This window comes from Lissotriton helveticus, chromosome 8 (genome assembly GCF_964261635.1).
Source record: "Lissotriton helveticus chromosome 8, aLisHel1.1, whole genome shotgun sequence".
Classification (NCBI taxonomy): Eukaryota; Metazoa; Chordata; class Amphibia; order Caudata; family Salamandridae; genus Lissotriton; species Lissotriton helveticus.
Window position 1 is genome coordinate 1,495,678,155 of NC_136069.1, and position 21,471 is coordinate 1,495,699,625.

General features: G+C 43.1%; 1 protein-coding gene across 1 annotated transcript in view; it reads right to left on the reverse strand.

Annotated features, from left to right (window-relative positions):
* Positions 1-5,151: 5,151 nt before the first annotated feature.
* The window catches only part of HIKESHI (heat shock protein nuclear import factor hikeshi), an 81,876-nt gene continuing 65,556 nt past the window's right edge, over positions 5,152-21,471 (reverse strand). Inside the window, exons 4-5 of the mRNA XM_078658442.1 lie at positions 12,305-12,423; positions 5,152-7,627 (exon numbers count right to left, since the gene is read on the reverse strand). Of these exons, the coding sequence (XP_078514568.1) occupies positions 7,573-7,627; positions 12,305-12,423 (174 nt within the window). The 3' untranslated portion in view covers positions 5,152-7,572. The remainder of the gene's footprint in view (positions 7,628-12,304; positions 12,424-21,471) is intronic.

Sequence of the window (21,471 nt, forward strand, 5' to 3'; positions counted from 1 at the left end):
TCTGAATTTGAAGATCGTATCTCGCTTTATGCGGATGATATTTTATTGTATCTGACTTCGCCACGAAAATCTTTGATAGTTTTATGCGATGTCTTGAACTCATTTGGTAGGAACTCGGGCCTAATTATTAATTGGACAAAATCCTATTTATACGTCCTTTCGGGTGACGTCCCTCTTCTCCCACGCAACTGTCCCATCCGGATTGCGCAAACGGGGTTTAAATACCTCGGTATTTAGATTTCATTGGACCCTACGATTCGGTACGAGCAGAATCTCCTCCCGCCTTTGTCCAGATTGAAGCAAGATGTCGCGGGTTGGCGTAAGATTCCACTTTCACCTCTTGGTCGTGCTGCCCTCTTTAAAATGATGTCTTTACCTCGTTTTCTCTATGCTCTTCAAAACACTTTCGATATAGTTCCCGCTAGCTATTTTCGAAAAATTGAGGATCTTCAAAGGAAATTGATATGGGACGGTAGACCTCGTATTTCGCTTGCTAAGCTGACGCTCCCGTGGTACGATGGGGGTATTGCTCTCCCGGATATAAAGCGATACTATTGGGCGTCCCAGTTGGGAACTATTAATCATGGCATGTATGGTCCCGACTTGAACCCCGCCTTTGCCATGGATAGGTGGCTTCTGCCCGGTGGCAACTACTATAGGGCGCTATACTCTAAATCGGTGGTCAAGGCTTTGTCGGGACCTACGAAGATAGCAGTACGCCTGTGGCAGGACGCGACCAGCGCGACGGGATAGACGGATCGTTTGACTCGAGCGACCCCGCTTTTTGGTTCTGATAAACTTGGCAAACTATGGAATACCAAGGGGTTCAATAAATGGGACCTCATTGGTATTAGTAAGGTGGGGGACCTCTGGGTTAAGGGTCAGGTAAAATCGTTTCAGTTGTTACAGGAGGAGTGAGAATTAAGTAACTCTGAATACTTCCGTTATATCCAGGTTCGCCACGCTTTGCGGTCGGTTTTCCCGGTCGGGGAGGTAATTCCGGAGTCGTCTCCGCTCGAGGACAGATTGTTGGATGGCTATGTGCCTGATAGCACCATCTCCCTAGTCTATAAAAAACTAATCAATGATAGATCAGACCTCCTATTGCATCTTCGAGACTCGTGGACCCGTGACGGCCTTGAACTGGATGACGAGGACTGGCAATCTGTGATCTTCTCTCCTAAGGAGGTCGCAATCCAGGCTCGACCCCGGTTGGTTCAACTTAAGATTCTGCATAGGATTTATGTCACGGGCCCCCGTTTGGTCCACATGGGTTTTTCTGAGGATGGTCTGTGTAAGCGAGGATGTGGACAGGTGGGGACATTCCTCCATATTATCTGGGAATGTCATGAGATCGCGGCCTTCTGGAGCGAGGTACATGATGTAATGAATGAGGTGACGGGGATTGCCCTCTTGCCAGAGGCTAGACGCTGTTTACTGAATGTTTGGGAACCTACGGATCATAATGTAGCTCAGACACAGTGGGTGACCCTGGGGGCCATGATTGCCAAGAGAGATATTGCTCAATTGTGGGGGTCCCCGAGATCGCCTACGGTTGCGGCATGGAAGGAAAACATGGACTGGTGCATGTTCAGGGAAAAAACAGTGTACTTTCCCCCAGGGCCGACCCCGGAAGTGGTGTAGAGTGTGGGGACCCTGGAATGGCTACCGTGGAGTTTTATGTACGCCACCTGTAGTAGATAACCCGGATGTCCCACTTTCCCCCTGAACCTCCATTCCACTTAATGTACTGTATGTGCCTTGACTTTGCCCTGTCCTCCCCCCTCCCCCTCTCATACATTGATTGCGGACTTCGTTGTATTGCTTTTCCTTCCCCGTCTTGGAATCAGAACGTATGTAATATATTTCTTTGCCTTGCTGTTTATATAAATTTTTCAATAAAAAGAAATATATAAAAAAAAAATAATAATAATCTACGACCGGTGGCCATATCGCTTTATGCTGACGATATGGTTCTGTTTGTTCGGGATCCAGCTAGCTATTTGTCGCCATTGCTTAGAGAATATGTGCGTTTTGGACGCCTGTCTGGTCTCTGTATAAACTGGAATAAATCATTCGTGATTCCGCTGACACCAGCCACAGTTCGTCCCGACTTGGAATTCCCACTGGTATGGACTGCAGACCCGGTGAAATACCTGGCAGTATGGGTTCATCGTGACCCGAAGGTAGTGGTTCGGGAAAATTACGGGTGGGCATATGCTGCATTGGAGAGCCAGGTGGATACCTGGATTGCATTGCCACTGTCGCTGGCAGATCGCATTGCTCTGATAAAAATGGAGATATATTGCCCAGATTCCTCTACCTCTTTCTCAACATCCCAATAGTGCTCACGCTACAATTCTTTAAGTCTCTAAGAAGTCAGTTGATAAGGTTAGCATGGGGGGGGGCAAGCATGCGCGTGTACAATGGACGGTCCTCACGAAGGGATACGAGAGGGGAGGGTTTGAGGCCCCTGATTTTTATGTATATTACCGGAGTGCGCAGGCCCAATACATTTATTACTGATATAGACCACATGCATTCACCCCGCATGTTGCGGTGGAGGAGGGCGATGCGGACCCGATCCCGCTCCACGGTGTGATTACTCACCAAAATCATGATACTCCAAAAACGGAAATTAATGCAGTGGATGCAACCATAGCTGCTTGGTGGAGGATAGGGCACTTAGCGCAGAAGCTTCCGATTTATGCACCATATATGTACCTAGATCATCATGCTGCCCTGTCTGTGACACAGGAGATGCCGTCACTACGCTTACTGCATGAGGCGGGTCTCAGGCATATGTCTGATGTATACCCGAATGGCTCCTTCCTCACACAAGAAGATCTAGATTTTGTTAGCAATCAGTCCCTACTGTTCCGCTTTGCAATACACCGTTTGAGGCATGCGGTCAAAGGGCATTATGACACTTTTCCACAGGAACCCCCGACGTTGGCATCTCTACAATATGCGCTCACTGCACCTAGCAATAAGAGTCTCATATCAAAGCTGTACAAAATGATCAAGGTGGAAAGTGTAAAGGCTCGAGACCGGAGCTGGGAGCGGTGGTCTGAATATTTAGCTGAGCCCATATCGGAGGCGGACTGGAAATACATTTGTGGGCTGACGGGGACACTTAATATGAACGGAAATTTGAGGATTATACATTTCAAGTACATACATCAGGTCTACTACACCCCAACGCGCTTGCATGGCTATGGGTTGCGAGCATCTGCTAGCTGTGTGAGCTGTGGACGAGAAAATGCAGACTTTATGCATCTGGCTTGGGACTGTCAGAAGATATGGGAGTTTTGGGAGAAGGTGGTGAATTGCTTGAATGATATGGTGACGGTGGATCTTCAGTGCACTCCGCTTGTGTGTTTATTATGCTGCGTGCCGCATGTTAAAGGAGTGGTTGGCAAGTTTGTGCGTCTGGCCCTGCTGCTTGCGGCTTGGAGAGTGGCACTCGTGTGGGGGTAGATGCAAACCGAAGGTTAAGTTATGGTTGAAAGACCTGGTGTATTGCAGGGATAATCTCGAGACATATGCTGAAGAATTGCCCACGATCTCGAGGCCCAGGGACATTTGGGAACCACTTCGATTGTATCTGCTCAGTCAAGAGGTGTCGACGGGTGAATAAAAGGGAACGCAGAGGAGTACATTGGCTTTCTGAGTGTTGCTGGGGATTACTGCAGAAGAGGGGCACCACGGTTCGAAATCATGCACTGCAGGAGATGTGAATTGTTTGTTTTTTTTGTTTTCTTTTCCTATTTGTTTAGATGGGTTCTTTTTTACTGGGGGGGTTTGTTCTTGCAGTCGTGGTGAATTGTGCTATGTTATAATCGTGATGAACTGCATTAGTAGGATTGTGGATATTTTGCTGCCCTGTGGTAAAGGCAGATTCATTGCACGACCAGGATGGAATACAGATAAAGGAAAAAAAGATAACGTTTTGCAACATTCATGGTGCACATAAGCGGTTTATTTGATTATAAGAGATCCTGAATTGCCGCCGGACCTCCGGGTTGTCGGCTCAATGGCTGCGTTGCTTTCGAGAGAAATTGCTTCATACATGCTGCCGGCCCCAGGGTTGTAGGCGCAAGGCTGTGTTCCCTGTGCAGGTGCATAATAAAGGTGGTTGGAAGAAAAAAAAAAGAAATGTGTTTAAGTATGCATTTGTTTATGATGGAATGTGTTGCTTTCAGTGAGGGGAGCCCTCTTTTCAGGATGGCTCATGGGTTCAACAAATAGTACCTGCCAGCTGCTGCTCCTAAAAAGTATGCACCTCATGCACTGCAATAGAAGTACTTCCTTGGGGAACACCTCAAAGCCAAAAGCAAGAAGGCGGGAGAGAAGCACCCCTTCGTCAAAAGATCAGCCAAAACGGTACGTAGTCAAATCGAAGAGGCCAAAAACTGGTCTAAAACCAAGTGACTAATTGGCTGATTTAGAATATGTGTGAGGGTACTCTCCTGCAACGGTGATGGAGTACCCTCGCTGCCAAACTGAAGGTCTGCCTACCTTATTTACACTTAGGTAGATCTCAAGTATGGCAGTGAGTAATTACAATCCTCAAAACTCTAAATCAGGACCCAAGTCTACCTGGCTTTAAAACAAAAAAAAAAATGCCCCAAAAATGCATTGAAACATTTATTTCTGGAAATGGAGTCTTCCCTTTACAGAAAGTGTTTTAGGATACTACACTCGGGCTGAGAGATATTAGAATATAAGAAAATGACTGAAAATCATGATGAAGAACCCCAAACCAAGTTAGGGAGATAAATGGATTCTCAGACACCTATTGGTCACTTATTTTTGCCCGGCCAGTTCTGCTTCCTGGGGAGAAACTAAGTAGTACTGTGAAAGTTGCACCTTCATCAATTTCAACTCCTGACAAAGCACACGTCTCATAACTCGATCTAGTTCTTCCCTGGCCTGTAGTGCTACCATACATACTCAATGAATAATTACCAGAATGGCATTTTTGAGGTTTTACTTGGGATCAAAATGGGAAAAAGTGTACATTCCCTAGTGAATGAGAGCATACTGAGACTTTGCTTGTGCCTTTATCGCATTGTGAATCTCTTTGTAATGTGTTAATGAACAGTTTACTATGAGGAATTGTTGGTAATGAACATGAAGACAATTCAATTTTGAGGAAAAACAGACTTTATTTTGCAAAGACAAAAAATATAAAATACAAAAAGACTTTGTGCAGAAATGGAAAAGCAACTAAAGGCTATAAATTCTATAGTTTCAAAAGTTTAGGCGGTTATTTGGGAATTCACGTATATTGTTTAAATTCCATGCCATTCACAAAATGCCAAAAATGCACACTTAAAATTCTAGTGTAATCTGTCAAATTACATCTTCCTGAAAATACACAGATGGTTTAAAACGAGAGGGAGCGAGAGAGAACTTAAGTGAAAAAGTATACAGGAGTAGATCATTTCAGATAGGTTCTCCTTAAGCGTTTTTATTTCTGTATTATTAATCATTGTGTACTCACTTTTACTACTTTATTCATATAGACTATATTAGTCAAACCCATGTCCATAGAGAAAAGACAAATCTTTCATCTGAAAATAAACATCTTGGTTGCCTGCAGGACTTTCTCAATACTTGAAAAAATGCAGCAACATCTTGTCAAAGGTGAAATAATGTCATGACACACATACAGTGAGATAACAATGAAATCATGCATCATAAAGAAACCGATAATATAGGGGTTCATTTTAGGTTCTGAGCTCTGTGATTATGTTATACATGAGTAGCAGAGGGATATTAAATGCCTTAATAGCATTGCCTCATATGTTTCAATGACAGATCAGCATGAAAACGGTACTTGGTCCCAAGTCGTTGCCAAACAATGATTTTGCCTGAAGTGTCTCAAATGGTCAATGTGTGCATGCTTTATACCATATTGTGCTATGTCTGCTGGGGGTATGAGTAGGGTCAAGGAGTGCATCATTAGATTATCAGTAATCATTTTTATGAATAAGCTATCTGATAAATATTTATTTCTGTTCATCACTGGGGATAGTAGCGAAAATTGTGAGCCCTTTTGATAATCCTTCAAATGCCAAGTAGAAGCCGAAAAGAATGTGAAAACTGTGCCCATTTATTCCCTCTTAATTACAGTTACGTTCCGATTTTAAACTTGTCCTGCTATACATCTGTAGGAAGTTATTGAAGATCTGCTTTAATTTGGAGAGTTGAAAATTTCTACAAGGTGCATTCAAATTAGTTTATTGATATATGTATAACAGCCTAAACATTTGATATATGTACATAAAGACACACTTTTTTTTTAAACATAAGAGGTTTTGCAGTCTATGCTAGTCCATTTAGAACTCTAAATTCATGAACCTCTTTGGTTTCCGTATTTGCATGTCATAGTGGCCCTGGTTTCTTGGAATATCAACAGAAATAAAAGAATAAGAATCCCTCAAGAGAAGATACTAAAAAAAACAGCTAATGGTGTCTAATTCGTCTACTGAATGCAAATGTTTTTCTTAGGTTTAAAAGAGAAGAACTCTCAAAATGCTACCCGACTCAGTGAAGGTCGCTCAAAGAAACAGCAAAAAAAATCTTAGATTATGTACGGTTAGATCTTCAGCCAATTATATCAATCTTTATATTTACAGGAGTGCCAGGTAGCAAGGGCATTGATCGCATGCCTGGCTTTGACCTGTGTAAAGAGTACCACAGCGCACCAAGAGACGGATACCTTTCTTTTCCTGTAAAATCATACTGCAGGAAATATTCTACTGACAAACAAAAAGGCCTAGAAAGATTCGGTTCCAATGCTACAGCCCTTAAAATGGCGTACGGGAGCCTACATCAACAGTTGTGTACAGATCGAATTTGAAGAGTCAAGTTTCAGGAGGCCACATTAACATAGTATAGTTATGAAATCTTGATAGCAACAACGATAAAACTAACTAAACAGAAGGTTTAACACCACCACTAATGTGGACCGCCTTGCTGTACGGTTTCCACTGAATCCAAAAGAAAAAACAATAAAGTTGTGAACAATGAAACTAAGTGAAGGGACGTCTATCTCCATCTCTGAAGAAGGAAAAGCATACTCTTATGCTAAGGAAATTATAATATATTTCAAAAGTGCCTGGAAAAAACATTGGTTGTAGTGTGTGCCATATGGCTATCTCACTCACTTAAAGGACACTCTGTTTATGATGCAAACAGGATACGTTTATGGCTCGAAGTCCAGGAGTATTCAGAACTAAAGAGTTTGGACAATCTGTTCAAATGTGTACGTCCCTCATTTCAGAATGGCAGAATGGCATTTCTCAAATATCTGGAATTGAAACAATATAATTACAGAAAGGCATGGGGAAAACCTTAAAACAGGTTAAATGTGTTCGCCATTGTAAAAAAATGTCTTATTGGAAAAAACATATACTGTTGTTATATACGTGATATTAAATACTTTTTTTATTACCTTATTGACTTCACTGAAATAATAATTCAAACTGGACTAATTTCTCAGTAATTTTACCACACAAGTGTCATTTTGAAAACCAAAGCATATAGCAGATCTCCTGGAGTTCATGTTTTCCAAAAGTGCGGGTTCTGAGTCATTCTTCTTTGAAAGTTTTCATACCTAGAAAACAACAAGTTTATTATTGTTATGCACTATATACATGTATTACAGTCCTTGAATGTATGTGTGTTGCATGGTAGCAGATGTAAATAACTGTTTTGCTCTGTTAAGCAAAATATATTTTCACGCACTGTCACACATTCAATGCAGTTCTTATTAATTAATGAAGCAATCAAACGCACAATCATAATTAACAGTGAAACATGTTGTATTAGGAGGAGGACAATTTATGTGAACACGTGCAGCTTACAAGTATTTCACGGCAAAAATCCAATTCCGATGGAAGCCCAGGAAATCAGACTAGCAAAGTAAAGATAAAAACACAACAGCTATAAAACTGTAGGTAAAGGCATGTGTTCCTCAGAATCCAGAATCCAAAATCAAAGTCAGAAGTGAGGAGCGGGTGGGAGTGGCAATGCCACTGTTCCACCATAAAGTATGGAAACCACTCTAGCATGGCCAAGATTCCCTTTTCTAGTGCAACATCGCTTTGGCAGTCGTGTGTTGTGAAGGGAGTTGGCAAGATTTAAACTGTGAAATAAGGAGTGGGTGCACGGAATTGAAGCCAGAAGGATCAGATTCATCCTAGCATCATGATATTTCTTGCAAATATAGCCAAGATGTCAGCAATTAGTAAGTGATGCTTGCAAACACCAACACCACCTGAGCCATTAGTGTGCTTGAGTTGATGCTGAAGTGTGGTATAATCAGTGACCATACTACACTGGTGTCTAAGTGACTCCATCATAAAAGTAATAATAAGTAACAGAAAGAGCACACATTTTTTAAAAAAAATCTGAAATGCAACATTTAGAGAGAGAGACACTGTTGACAAAAACTTGCATTGAAAAATGCTGCTATCGTTCCTTTCCGCAAAGTTAACTCTCCATGCGGTGGGTATCTTGAATGCAGTTCTTCAAGAGTAACCACTTCCAGAATCTTCTGGGAGTGGGTTAGGTATGCCTTTATAGACGTTACTGGTAGGGCCAAAGCACCACAATAGGTACGTCTCAAAGAGAGGAGGTGGCTCTATCTGAAAATGCATTAAGTATAATTTAAAGTTAACAAAATTGAAGGTAGTTGCAATGTGGCCGGGTCTGGTTGCTCAGTGGACTAATGCGTCCATTGCAGGGGCCTGTGTTCGACCTCATGGTCACAGGTTCAAATCCCGGCGGGTCCACTCAGCCTTTCATCCATCTGAGGTCGATAAAATGAGTACCATTGAGTTGGGTAACAATAAACATCTGTTATTCAGCGCCAAAAACACCTACGGGTAATCGTGCGCTTTACAAATACACCGGTTATGTTATCAGGGGGTCTGCAGAGGAAAATAGCAGCAAATGTGAGAGGACTGTTCAGTTACTGCTTACTGCTGTAAAATCCTTGATTTTATGAAAAATAATTTCATCCAAAATTATTTCTTTGATTTCTGGTCTTTTACAAAGATGCAAACACTATGGAATAGTTCAAAATAGTTTGCAAGCATATCTGTGGGCATAATTACAAGTGGCCGGCAGGTTAGGACATGGCCCGTTACTATGAGGCGAACACACCTACCCCACAACACTGTTCATGGTTTACCGGTCACTAAAATGAATCTTGTGTCCTAGCAAAGCAACTAAGGCAAACACAACTTATACTGTAACACAGAATACAAGTTTCACAGTGAACACTTAGATCATGTGCGTAAAGAAAATACAGTAGAAGTCCTGGTAAAAGGGGATGGCTGAAGGGTAATTCAGCGATGGAGAGTACGGAGGAAAAATCTGACACAACTAATGTAAATGACTATGTAGTGCATAAATGAGTAAAAGCCTGGTTCTGATGTCCTTGGGCCAGGCTCGAAGTGTAGAAAGTCTACATACAAAACAAAAATGACTAGATGTAACCGTAGTCATATTTTCCACCCCACAAGGGTTAAAGTTTGAGATAGCACAGCCAGTTATAATTTCCGTAGCCTGTGCTCTCTGGACAGGTGATTTGGTAAATGAACTATTTTGCAGACTATAACAGGCGTACAAGATTAGGAGCACACGATGGCAAAGAATCTCAAAATACCTCAAACCCCTGCATGAGCAGATGTGTGGTGTTGCATACAGTGTTCGTTTGAGTATCTTCTGGGATACTGGGGTGAACATAAACCACTCAGGAACAAATGGGCTTGCTATCACTGAACTTACACTGTCAGATTCCTCTTGATACCACCTTAAGTGATCTCTGGACATTTAAAACAGAGCTGGATTCATTACACCGGCAGCAAACATAGAACAATTGTCTTTTGGACCTTGACATTTCTTCCCAGATCCAAAAAGTTAGCCGTGTTTGGTTAGCGATTTTGAACAAGTCTTTTAGGCATGTAGGGCACAGAGAATCATTAGAGTTGCACTTTAATCATCATATTAGACTGATATAGTTTTCTTCAATAAAGTTACGTTTTTGTTAAGTTTAATGAATGACTGTAAATAGGATGGTTTATAAATACTATAAAAATATAAAATGAAAAGGCCAAAAACTCATCAACACCTTAAGGAGGCTACATACCATAAAGAGGGAATAAGAGGAAGGAATGGAAAAGGAAGGAATGGGTGGCATAACAATGGTGGTCTAAATACAAGTGGAATATCAAAATTCTAGTTCCTATCTTGCAATTAACGTACAATATAAAGTTGTCGATAATGTGCCACAAATACTACACATGGCTTTCTGATTTGAATAGGACTCTTTATTAGAGTCGGTGTGTTTGTGCTTAAATATATTGTAAATTGCAGAATTTTAAACAACTTATATTTGAAGAATCAACAAGGCCAAGTAAGCACTCCGGTATTTGATCAGAGTGCCATCAACTGTCATCCTCACTTTCCTTGGGATTCTCCAAATTGTTGTGTCAGCACTGCGGGTAACTTATCTCAGGTGGGCATGAGGTATGTTTCTGAAGAAGAGACATGGCATAGAAGTAAAAAAGGGACTACAAACCGGATAAACAGACGAGAATATGAAGATGCATAGACCAGAAACTAACCTATTTGCTCTGTTCCTAGGAAGTTCACAAGTTATATAATTATTAATTACTTTCAGGAAACAGCATCCTTTTTGTGCTTCAGTGTTCCACTGAAGACACAGGAACCACCCGAAAAAAGATACCACACCAGCATGGACAAAGAGGCACTCTAAAGGAAATGTTGAGCAACAGCATGCAAGATTAGTATGCCGCACCGTGCACATGTAAATTAGACGGAACAGCTACTGACCCTAGACAGATACCTTTCACATACGGTTTCTCTCATTGTGCCCCTCTCCAATATTCCTAATGATATCATTTCAGAAACATTGAGAACTGCCACCCTCAATTTTCCAGGGATCCTTCAACTTAATGTGTTACTGCTGCTGGTTATTTGGCATTATCATTTATTCGTTCCTTCTCTGCCAGAAGCAGAATCATGCTGAAAGAACTTTACGTGATTATACTCTCCTGAGTACTCAAAGGAATTCAGATCAAGTACAGATCATTGATGGCACGTCAATTCGAACCCCAGGGTGATAACAGCATGGAATGGAAAGCTGAGGGACTGGGGCAGCCACCTGATGTAGCACCTGAGCAGCAGCCTTGGGCGGACCCAGGTGGAGAAGGCAGGCTGTGGTGCTGGCAGGGAGAGCAAGGGTTGGCTGAGCTCAGACTTGGAAACCACAGCAACAAAGCAAAAGAAAGTGCAGCACCTTTCGCTGCATAAGCTGGAGCCCTTACCAGAGGTAACATACACAATCAACACCCAATCACAGAAGAGCATTAGGGAGTTTGTGCTCCGGGAGAGGAAATATTCCTGTGAGCTAAACCACAACCTAAATGACACTTTCACCAAGAAATGGCTGAAGGAGGCTGGTCCAAAGCCAGTCTCCTGTATATTTATTTTCAATATGAAAGCACTGGCAAACAGCAAAGCAATTTTTATCCTTAAATTAACAGTTTTTAACACTATGATTGTTATTTGGGATCAGGGTCACTACTTCCCAATAGTATCCAGAAACTGGGCGGATGATGTTGGGTCATATCTTAGTTGTATGCTAATAATAATTACATCAAGTATTACATGAATGTTTATCCAAATATGCCATTTATCTTCCCTCCACAATTTACAATTCCTTCAATGTGTGCACTGTCAACACTCTTGAGAGACAACCACTATAGCCAGGGCCACTAGAATAATGTAATTCGGAAGCTGTAGCATTTTACTGCACTTCCCACACAATCCACCATCTGCTGCATAATACGCAAATTTCAACAGCCATAAAATACATGTTGGTTCTAACTCACAAAGTTCAAACATTATTCAGAAAGTGCTACAAGGTCTAGTGGAGACCCTTTGCAAAGGTAAACTGGTCACTTCTCAGTAGCTGCAAGATATATTCCGGTGTTAAACTGGTACTAATGAGTATACACATTACCCAGAAGGCATTTGTGTGTGTTAAAAGGACAACTGCAAAATAATACTGCCATAGAATATGCAGTAATAGGCCACAGAATTGGCTTTTCTTGTTGCTTTATTTAGTCCACACTGCTGCAAATGTTGGTTCTCCAAGGCTGCAGAATGTCAACGTCCCCGATTTAAGGACTACAATAGTAGCACCTTGGCCTAGCACTACACATTGAAAGATACTCTGTGTAAGAAGTTGCATCCTTACCATTTTAAAACTACATTTGCAGGGATGAAAACTTCAGAAGGATTTGGTGTCATCTGTGCCTGGGATACAGCAAACGATGTAGCAAAATTGTAGAAGTTGTCCAGCATCTTTTGAGTGAACTGAAAAACAGAATTGGTAAGCCAGTCAGGGCCTTCTTAGCCACACAACAGTATTTACACTTTTTATTATCTATTAGGTTGTATATAATTTAAACTACATGATAATAAAACAAATACTTTTTTACATTACAATCGGCGGTTGCCGTTACTAAAATATTTTGTTGAATGAACTAAAGTAGGTACTCGGTCCCCCAGTATTGTGCATGTAGTCCACACCATACAAACAAAAAGTTATATCCCAGGTGTTGCTAAAAACAAAGGGAGGCCTTTTGCTTTCATCATGAAACATCACTCACATAATTGCCTCACTATAGATAAAAACAGCGACCATAAATACTCGAATACAACCAGTTATGTACAAGCTTTTCACACTGATCTAATATTTCGGCCTAAGGCGGTCTACCAGATGCCAAAAGAGAAACAAATACTGGTTTGACTCTTTGTTAGAAGAAGTGTTTGGTAACAATTCGGTGGTATTTTATGTGTTATCCTCAGCTGTTCTAAAAATATACATCTTGGGCCACAACATAAGCAAGATCGGAGTAGGGCCTCTTTTATGAACAGGCAGCATTAGCTGAGGTAAGCGGTACACTCAAAGAACAGTGTTAAGAAAAGGAATTAGAAAACGGATGTAAGCTGTGAACTAACAAGGCATACATACCAGGGGCACAACTAGACCCAAACTTCGTGGGGAGAGGAGGGGGGGGGCCAAAGGCTCCCAGCCAGGGATGGCCCTAGCACTGGTCGCGCACAATGCAACAGTCTTTTTTGGCACTCCTCCCCCATTTCCTCCTTCTCCATGAATTCCCGCACTACCACTCGCCAACAATGCACCTCATCTCTCTGCAGCCCCTTTCTGACAAACATTTCATTTTTTGATAGGGCTACTCATAGTTTACTCACACTTGGTTCTGTGATCTGCTTGGTACACATTATTTGTAGCAGGCACATTAACCCTCTTCGTTGTGTGGGTGACAGGAGTGCCCTTGTGAGTGCAGGGTGAGCTATGCGACAGTGTGAGAATAGGGTGAGAGGAGTGACTGCAGGGGGAGCGAGATGACCATATGAATTTGGGTGCGGATGTAAGTGCAGAGTGGGACGAATAAATGTATAGACAGTGATGGACTTGTTTGAGTGAGATTGCAGAGTGCGCACTGAGTGGGGCAGGTGAGTGAAGCGTCTCATGGGTGCAGGGTGAGTAGTGTGCTCCTGTGACTGCAGGGTGAGGTACAGGGTGAACAGCGCAAGTGCACTGTGAGTGCAGAGTGAGCGGTGTGCTCATGTGACCGTAGGGTAAGTGTAGGAAGAACAGTGTGAGTTCATGGCGAGTGGCATAAGTGTTGTGTGGTCATTGCGAGTGCATGGTGATCAGTGTGAGTGCATTGTGATCGTTGTGAGTGTGAAAGTGAAGGGCGAGAATGAGGAGTGAGTTGTCTGAATGCAGGGTGAATTCCACTCCCCCCACACCCCCTCCCAAGCCCCACTCTCTCCCCAGTGACCGGTCAGACTCAATTGCCAAGGTAGGTTTGCTTTCTCAGTCCGGCCCCGTTCAGGGATCGAGCGTGGAGGAAATAAATATTGTGCTCATCCTGCAACAAACTTCCTGTCCTGTGATTAGGGTTGTCAGCTCATCATATTGATGTCCCAGACATTACAAAAAGAAACAGTCACCTAAAGTCTATTTTCAGCACTTATCTGTGAATACTTGAAACAGCAAATATAAATAGAAAGCATTTTTAATTGTGTTCTAAGGCTGCCTGAATGATTCATGACTGATAATTAAAGGGAACAAAGACAGAAAAGTCACATTACAGATGAATACATATGATTTTTTTTAGAACCGTAGTTAGTGTCAAGAAGAGGCCTTTGCAGGCTCTTTAAGCAACAGATGGCTGGTATTTTTCTTTTGCCAACCCTACTTTAGGTTTCTTTTCATGAAATGCATTCTCACACTAGGGTAGTAAAAGTAAAATCCAAATATAAGGAATAGGCGAAGTGGGGGCCCAGGGGGTACGGAAACGAGAAAAAAAACAAAGCCATGTTAAATAGTTTACAAAAGTCATGTAAATATGCAAATGGTATTTAAAGACCTGTGAAAAAATAAGGCGCACCGGAGATTAAGGCTCCAGACACTGCCCAGCCGAGCCCACAGCAGCTCGGGTTTAGACACATGACTGGGGGAGGGGAGACTGGAGCCCTTTCAGCGCCATGGGCGTTGCGTGCCTGATACATACAATGCTAATAACTGCATTGTAGAAACTTTGAAAAACAGGCGGTCGCTGGACCTGCGGTATTCTCGCGGAAGCCCGCAAGGATGCTTGTGAGATACCGCGGGATTCAGCGCAGACCTCTGTGTCCGTCTGCAGGAGTCAGTCAGCCCCTCCCCCGTGGTACCATGGGACTCAAATATATATATTTTTTTAAAGCAAAATGTGGGTTGCAAATTTGTTTTTTTGTTTTAAACATTAAGTTGTAACTGACATTTTCAAGTATCACGTCACTTTAACTGTTTTTTCAGGTAATAACTAAGGATATTTTCAATGTTAAGTAAAACATTATTCCATCAACATAAATGGAGGTTCCCCAATACTCTGTGTTACAGGGAGGGGGAAATTCAATCCGAAAAAGAAAGTCCCTGTGAAGGGTAGCAGACAAGGATTGCTGTGGCAGAAACTCAGGGGGGATTTTTTAAAAAAAGTGTGACCTCTAACAGCTATATCACCCAATATCAATATCAAACTCTCTAGGGTATGCAGTACACTATGGCTAAACCAATGATTAATAATGATGCAGAAATTTATAAAAATATGAAAATTTATTCATATGGGCCTCCGACTTGGGTTACAATCTAATACATAATTTAAACATTTTTAAAAAAACATTCCGGATAGCACCACATATAAAAAATCTACAATCAAAGCAAGTTATATTTAAAAAGGTCTTAACAAAAAGTCGACGCGGCGTTTCGGTGTCACTTTATCTTGGCACCTTCATCAGGACATGTAAGACTTTTGACTTTGTATCTGATAATTACGGTTGAGGAAGCTTTTCAATTGCTGTCCGTTTAGCGTACTTTCTCTGGAAATACTCTCGAATCACTATAGGTCAGGTGTTCTAATACGCACCGTACAACTCTTAAATGACTTCGAATTGACAAGGAGGATGAATCACGGAGAAACAGGGAGGCCGAACTGAGGAATTAAGACCTCTAAGCACTGAAGGTTGAGCCTAAACCAGGACAACAGGAAAATTCTGTCCTATCTACACCATATACCAAACAGACTAAGGACACTCACAAGTGAGCTGATCATTACAGCTTGTTGAAACTATCGACATTGATCCCCAAACGGTGGTTTCTCCGTGAAAATTGACAAATAACAAACTCCATCATTTAAGAGTTGTACGGTGCGTATTAGAACACCTGACCTATAGTTATTCGAGAGTATTTCCAGAGAAAGTACGCTAAACGGACAGCAATTGAAAAGCTTCCTCAACCGTAATTATCAGATACAAAGTCAAAAGTCTTACATGTCCTGATGAAGGTGCCAAGATAAAGTGACACCGAAACGCCGCGTCGACTTTTTGTTAAGACCTTTTTAAATATAACTTGCTTTGATTGTAGATTTTTTATATGTGGTGCTATCCGGAATGTTTTTTTAAAAATGTTTAAATTATGTATTAGATTGTAACCCAAGTGGGAGGCCCATATGAATAAATTTTCATATTTTTATAAATTTCTGCATCATTATTAATCATTGGTTTAGCCATAGTGTACTGCATACCCTAGAGAGTTTGATATTGATATTGGGTGATATAGCTGTTAGAGGTCACACTTTTTTAAAAAAATCCCCCCTGAGTTTCTGCCACAGCAATCCTTGTCTGCTACCCTTCACAGGGACTTTCTTTTTCGAAGTAAAACATTATTAACATACCTAGCTAAAACTTCACCTTAACCTTTGGTTGTTTCAGGGAATTTCTAGGATTTTATTATTTCTGAAGTCATATTTTAATACCATATATAATTATGCCAACCTCCGGGTTAGCCAAAGGGCCAATCGCCCCTATGCACCATCCACCATAGATACTTCTGCCCCCTTTCTTTTGGCTGGCCTAAAGACCACTTTAGCTGTTTGCCAGCCTAATGTTTTCCCAAAAATATCACACAAAATGACAGACATATGTAGGGGCTTAAACTAACACTCTTTCGCCACTGGTCTGTTCAAATGTCACTCAAATTATGCTCCCTCCCACCACAGCACAAAGTATAGATCAATGGACAAGCCCAATTCAGCCACTGGATGCTTTCACTCAGAGTGACTGATTTTTGTTCTTGCTTTTGTATAGACAGATCTGTAACTGGGGTGAGTGTCAGAAAAAATGTCAGCGCTCTGTCCATCATCTCCTTGTGTTTGCTTTGTTCGCCTTAAGTTGGCAGGGTATGCCCAGACGTGGGTCCCTTCCTCACTTTGCCACTGGATTCAAGCTAGCCTGGCTGATGAGGGCTGTTAGCCGAAACCGGTCCCAGGATGCTTGTTTCCGGTCCAGGGAAGACATGGCTTGGCAGTTCGGTCTGGACTGTTCCCATGAGGTACAGGGTCAAGACTGATTTGCATATAGCTGTGTCTGAACTGGGGTGGCGAAGTGAGCTAAAGAACGATGATGGATTCAACCCAGATCTGTGGCTAGGGGTGAGGGTCTGAAAAGTTTCAGCGCTCTGCCAATCATCTCCTTGCGTTTGCTATAGATAGATATGCGCATGTTTCCAGGAGTCACTTGCTGTTTTCAGCCTGAAACAAAGCAGAGGTGATTTTTTTTGTACTAATGAATGGTTTAACCCCTTCGCTGCGGGGGTTATTCCCCCGCTGTGCTGGGGGGGGAGGGGGGCGCGCACATCGCCCCCATGCTCATGACGAGCTCAGCTCGTCATGAGCTACGGCGCTCCGGTGCTCATGACGAGCTGAGCTCGTCACAGGTGTATTGACTCCCGTGGAACGCTCAGCACAGCGGGAGAATTCTCCCCGCACCTGAGCGTTCCACAGGCCATGACGAGCTGAGCTCGTCATGAGCACCGGAGCGCCGTGGCTCATGACGAGCTCAGCTTGTCATGAGCGTCGAAGAGGTTAAAGTATATTCTAATTGAAAAAACACAGCACAAATCCTTTTGTACACTCTGCAGCCTAGTGGCCTCCCCACACACTGTGAAAGGCAGTGCTGCTCTAACTGCTGCATTTGCTTCTGCCCCTCCTCCAATGCAAATGTGAACACAACTAGACCCCTTTGATCTTCACCACTGAAGTGGAAACCAGTTTAACTTGCAGGCTGACAATACACCTTGAAAGGTTAACTATTGAACTGTCCAGTTAGTTCACAGATCAGTCAAAGAACCAGATGGCCACCGGCTATATGACCTTGCTGAGGTTTCAGAACCATTCTGGAATGTCCCAGACATTGTAATAATCTCACAAATGTTGTTGACATTACACAACAAAGTCTCAAACGTTTTTGACACACTGGGACTGGGGGAATAAACCTTCTTCCTTATCCCTGCAACTAATGTTGCTGAACATTCAGAAGGGAATTACCCATTTCTCTAAATTCCTCAGCAATTGCTGTACCAGCAAGTCTCTCTGGGCGCAGAAGTTCACGTGCTCCTATGGTGGCACAACGCTTTCTAGATGCCAAGGCTGCTTTGCAGCTGATTCTGCTGAGATGGCTTGAGGGAGTCGCATGTCCTACACAACTAATGTGTCTGCTACTGTTGGCTGTGGCACAGCACTTGATGGGGTACCACTGAGACTGACGCGGCAGTTCGGTCTGCTGCTGGTCATGGGGCATGTGATCTGCATCATCTGCCGCATAGGCAGTAGGCTCTGTTGGCAGAGGTGGAGCATATCTTAAGGGGGATTCACAGGTACCGATGCATGTTTGCACAAGGCACATGGTGAGTTTTCAGGAGGTGAGCCTACATTAAGTTTGCTTAATGCACCATGTTCTATTTGTTATTTACTGAGTGTGAACTAGCATCAGAATATATCTTGACGCCAATAGTTCATTAATATCTCTATGCAGAACAAGTAATAAAACAAGGAGGAGAAAACGAAAAACTGCAAGACAGCTGGTCTTCAGCATTTTCCCAAACTTATGCAGGTCAGATTCGGATCTCAAATGCAACTCCATGGCCTCGTTATAGGATGGTACAACTAAGCAGTGGTTCTTAACGGGGGGGTCCAGACACTCACTGAGGCGGTCTGCAAATAATATATAGAGTAATAAAGCAAATACAAATTTTAAAAAAGCAAAATTGAGAATGTTAACATTTTCTGTAAATGTGAAGGAACTGGAAATTGGAAGCTAAACATTAAGTTAGTATGCTTAGCTTGATTAGCTGGAGTAGGACGTGTACAGCAAATAATATAGTATAGAATGCGTGGTCTCAAAGCACTGACAGAAGAGTGGAAAATGCATTAGGAGAAAAAAGGACAAAGTGATATGCTAGAGTTTAGCATCTCTCCACCTTCTAGAAGTAAAAAAAAGTAAGAGAAAAGTTTTAACTTTCCCATTAAAATACGGTTACATTTTCTATATTGTGATTGTAAATTAAATATTCCCATATATATGCTTTTGTTTCATGCATACGTGTTTCTGTGTTTTGTGTACTGCTTTGAGGTTCAAATTGTAGAAATCACCTATGCCGGGGTCCCCGGCTTCCTATAATGACTCCGTGGCAGGGAGGGGGTCCCCAGAATCCACCAGTGATTCCATGGGGGTCCACAGAAGTCGAAAGGTTAGGATGCGCCACACTACAGTAATACATGCACCTGCTCTGAAGATGGCTGAACCTGTGATGTCGGTGTTTGCTAAGTGAGGCATCACCTTGTTAGACATTCATTCATGAGCTGTGTGGTGGGACATACTGCCCGTCAGTTGCCTTTACTATATTGGTGGAAGGGAGGGTGGGCATTCCCCTGACAACGTGGTTTCACACACAGATATGTCAATGTTGCCTGATCCTGTATGCTTTTGATTGGCAGGCGCTCTCGGTAAGCTCATCCATAGGAGTGGGGAGTTGTTGATGTTTGGTCCAGACCCTTTTCCTACTGCTTCATTTCTTTTGATTCCTTGGTAGGGGAGTGCACGTCGTGTTTTATTACTCCAGCGGTATGTAGGCACTCCTCTGTTTGTGCTCAGATTTACTTGCTGCCCCGAGACTCTCAGGGAGGCCCTGCCGAACGGTTTATCATTTGCACGCACACATTCCTCGAAGAGGAGTTCCAACTCGGTCGGTCAATATCCGCTTCCTTTCCTTCCACCCTCTCCTCTGCAGTCCAGGACTGCTAAATGCAGCTCGCGGTGCAAGCCCGGTTTGTGGTAACTGTCAATGAGGCAGGCAACGTTTAGGACTGCTTCAGAATTGCAATTTGGGATGCCCTGTTTAGAAATTGCGAGTAGATTTCGCAATTTGAGGAATCTGGTGCCGTTTCCCAATGGCAAACTCGTGTGTTCATGCACAAGGTCCTCCTCCTCGTTCCCTAATAAACCTTTACAAAACCCGATTTTGTTGCATGCTACTACCGCAAGAGGGCGATGTAGTTCACTAAATCAATCTATGCCATGCGTTACGGAAGCAGCGTTTCATCTTTCCGCGTTTTTCCAGAAGTGTCATTGGAAAAAAATTAAACAATCAAATATTGTTGCTGAGAGGTGTTTCTCTTACATGGAGGTTTTAGGCCAACACCGTATTATTCAAGGCTTACAATGTAAAAACACTGGATAAATGTGAGCAGGCATTTCTGTTTGTACGTTGTTTCCAGTCTCACGTCTCTACTTCACCCCTCTAAAGAACACTACATCACAATGCATTAACTGTCCACAACACAGCTCCTGCTCCTATCACTCGCTGGCTTTGACCATGTACTGCGCTCAGTTGTCTTTTGGGTGGGTTTGTGCTATAGAACTAGCTCAATTAATCAATTCCTTTCAAAACAATACAGTAAATGCATGAATATCTTAATGAGAACTACCTTAACATAACTAATCATCACTGAAACAAAATAAAATACTAATCTACTATCTTGTCTCCAACTTTGGGTTTCGGAGTAGCGTGCTACGCACCGCAAATCGCTTGAACGCTTAGTCAAGCACAGTAAGTGTTGTTCCAGGTAGGTCTCTCCCCCTCCGCACAGCACCGCCAGTGCCTCCCTGCCCCAGCTGCCGCTGCTGAGGAAGTTCGAGGCCCTCCACCACCCGCAGGCTACCACCTGCGCCTCATCCCTGGTGGCCAGTGGTAGGCCGTAGGTTTGCTCATCCTCCATTGTATTGCCTGTATTTTCTTTCATTGCTCCCGTTGTAGTGACTGCATTTTCATTGTTGGGTCTGTGACTGCTGTTGTCTGTCTCCCCCGCAGCCTGTACGTGGTCTGTGCCCATTCTCTCCGTCTGTTCCCCTCGCCGCCCCCTTTCTCTCTGCCCGGTCTCCCTTCTGCTCCCCTAACTGCCCCGTGTCTCTCTGCCCGGTTTTCCTTCTGCTCCCTCGCGGCCCCCGTGTCTCTCTGCTCGTTTTTGCCTTCTGTTGCTTAGCTGCCCCTGCATATCTGTGACCTTTTTACCTTCTGTGCCACTCGTTTTTTCCCCCGATTGTTGTGACCTTTTTGCCCTCTCGCGACCTTTTGCCTTCTGCGCCACTCGTTTCCCCCCATTTTTTGTGACCTCTCTGCCCTTCTTGGGACCTTTTGCCTTCTGTGCCACTCGTTTCCCCCCGATTTTTGTGACCTTTTTGCCTTCTGTGCCACTCGTTTCCCCCTGTTTTTTGTGACCTTTCTGCCCTTTCTTGTGACCTTTTGCCTTCTGTGCCACTCGTTTCCCCCGGTTTTCTTGTGACCTTTTTGTGACCTTTCTGCCCTCTGTGCCACTTGTTTCCCCTTTAATTGGTGTGCCCTTTTGCCTTCTGTATCCTTCGTCGCCCCTTACCGCCCCCGCCGCTGCGTCCCCTGCGGCTCTGCACCCTGACTGCCCATTCGCTGTCCCCGCCTCCCGGCTGCTCCTCACTCCC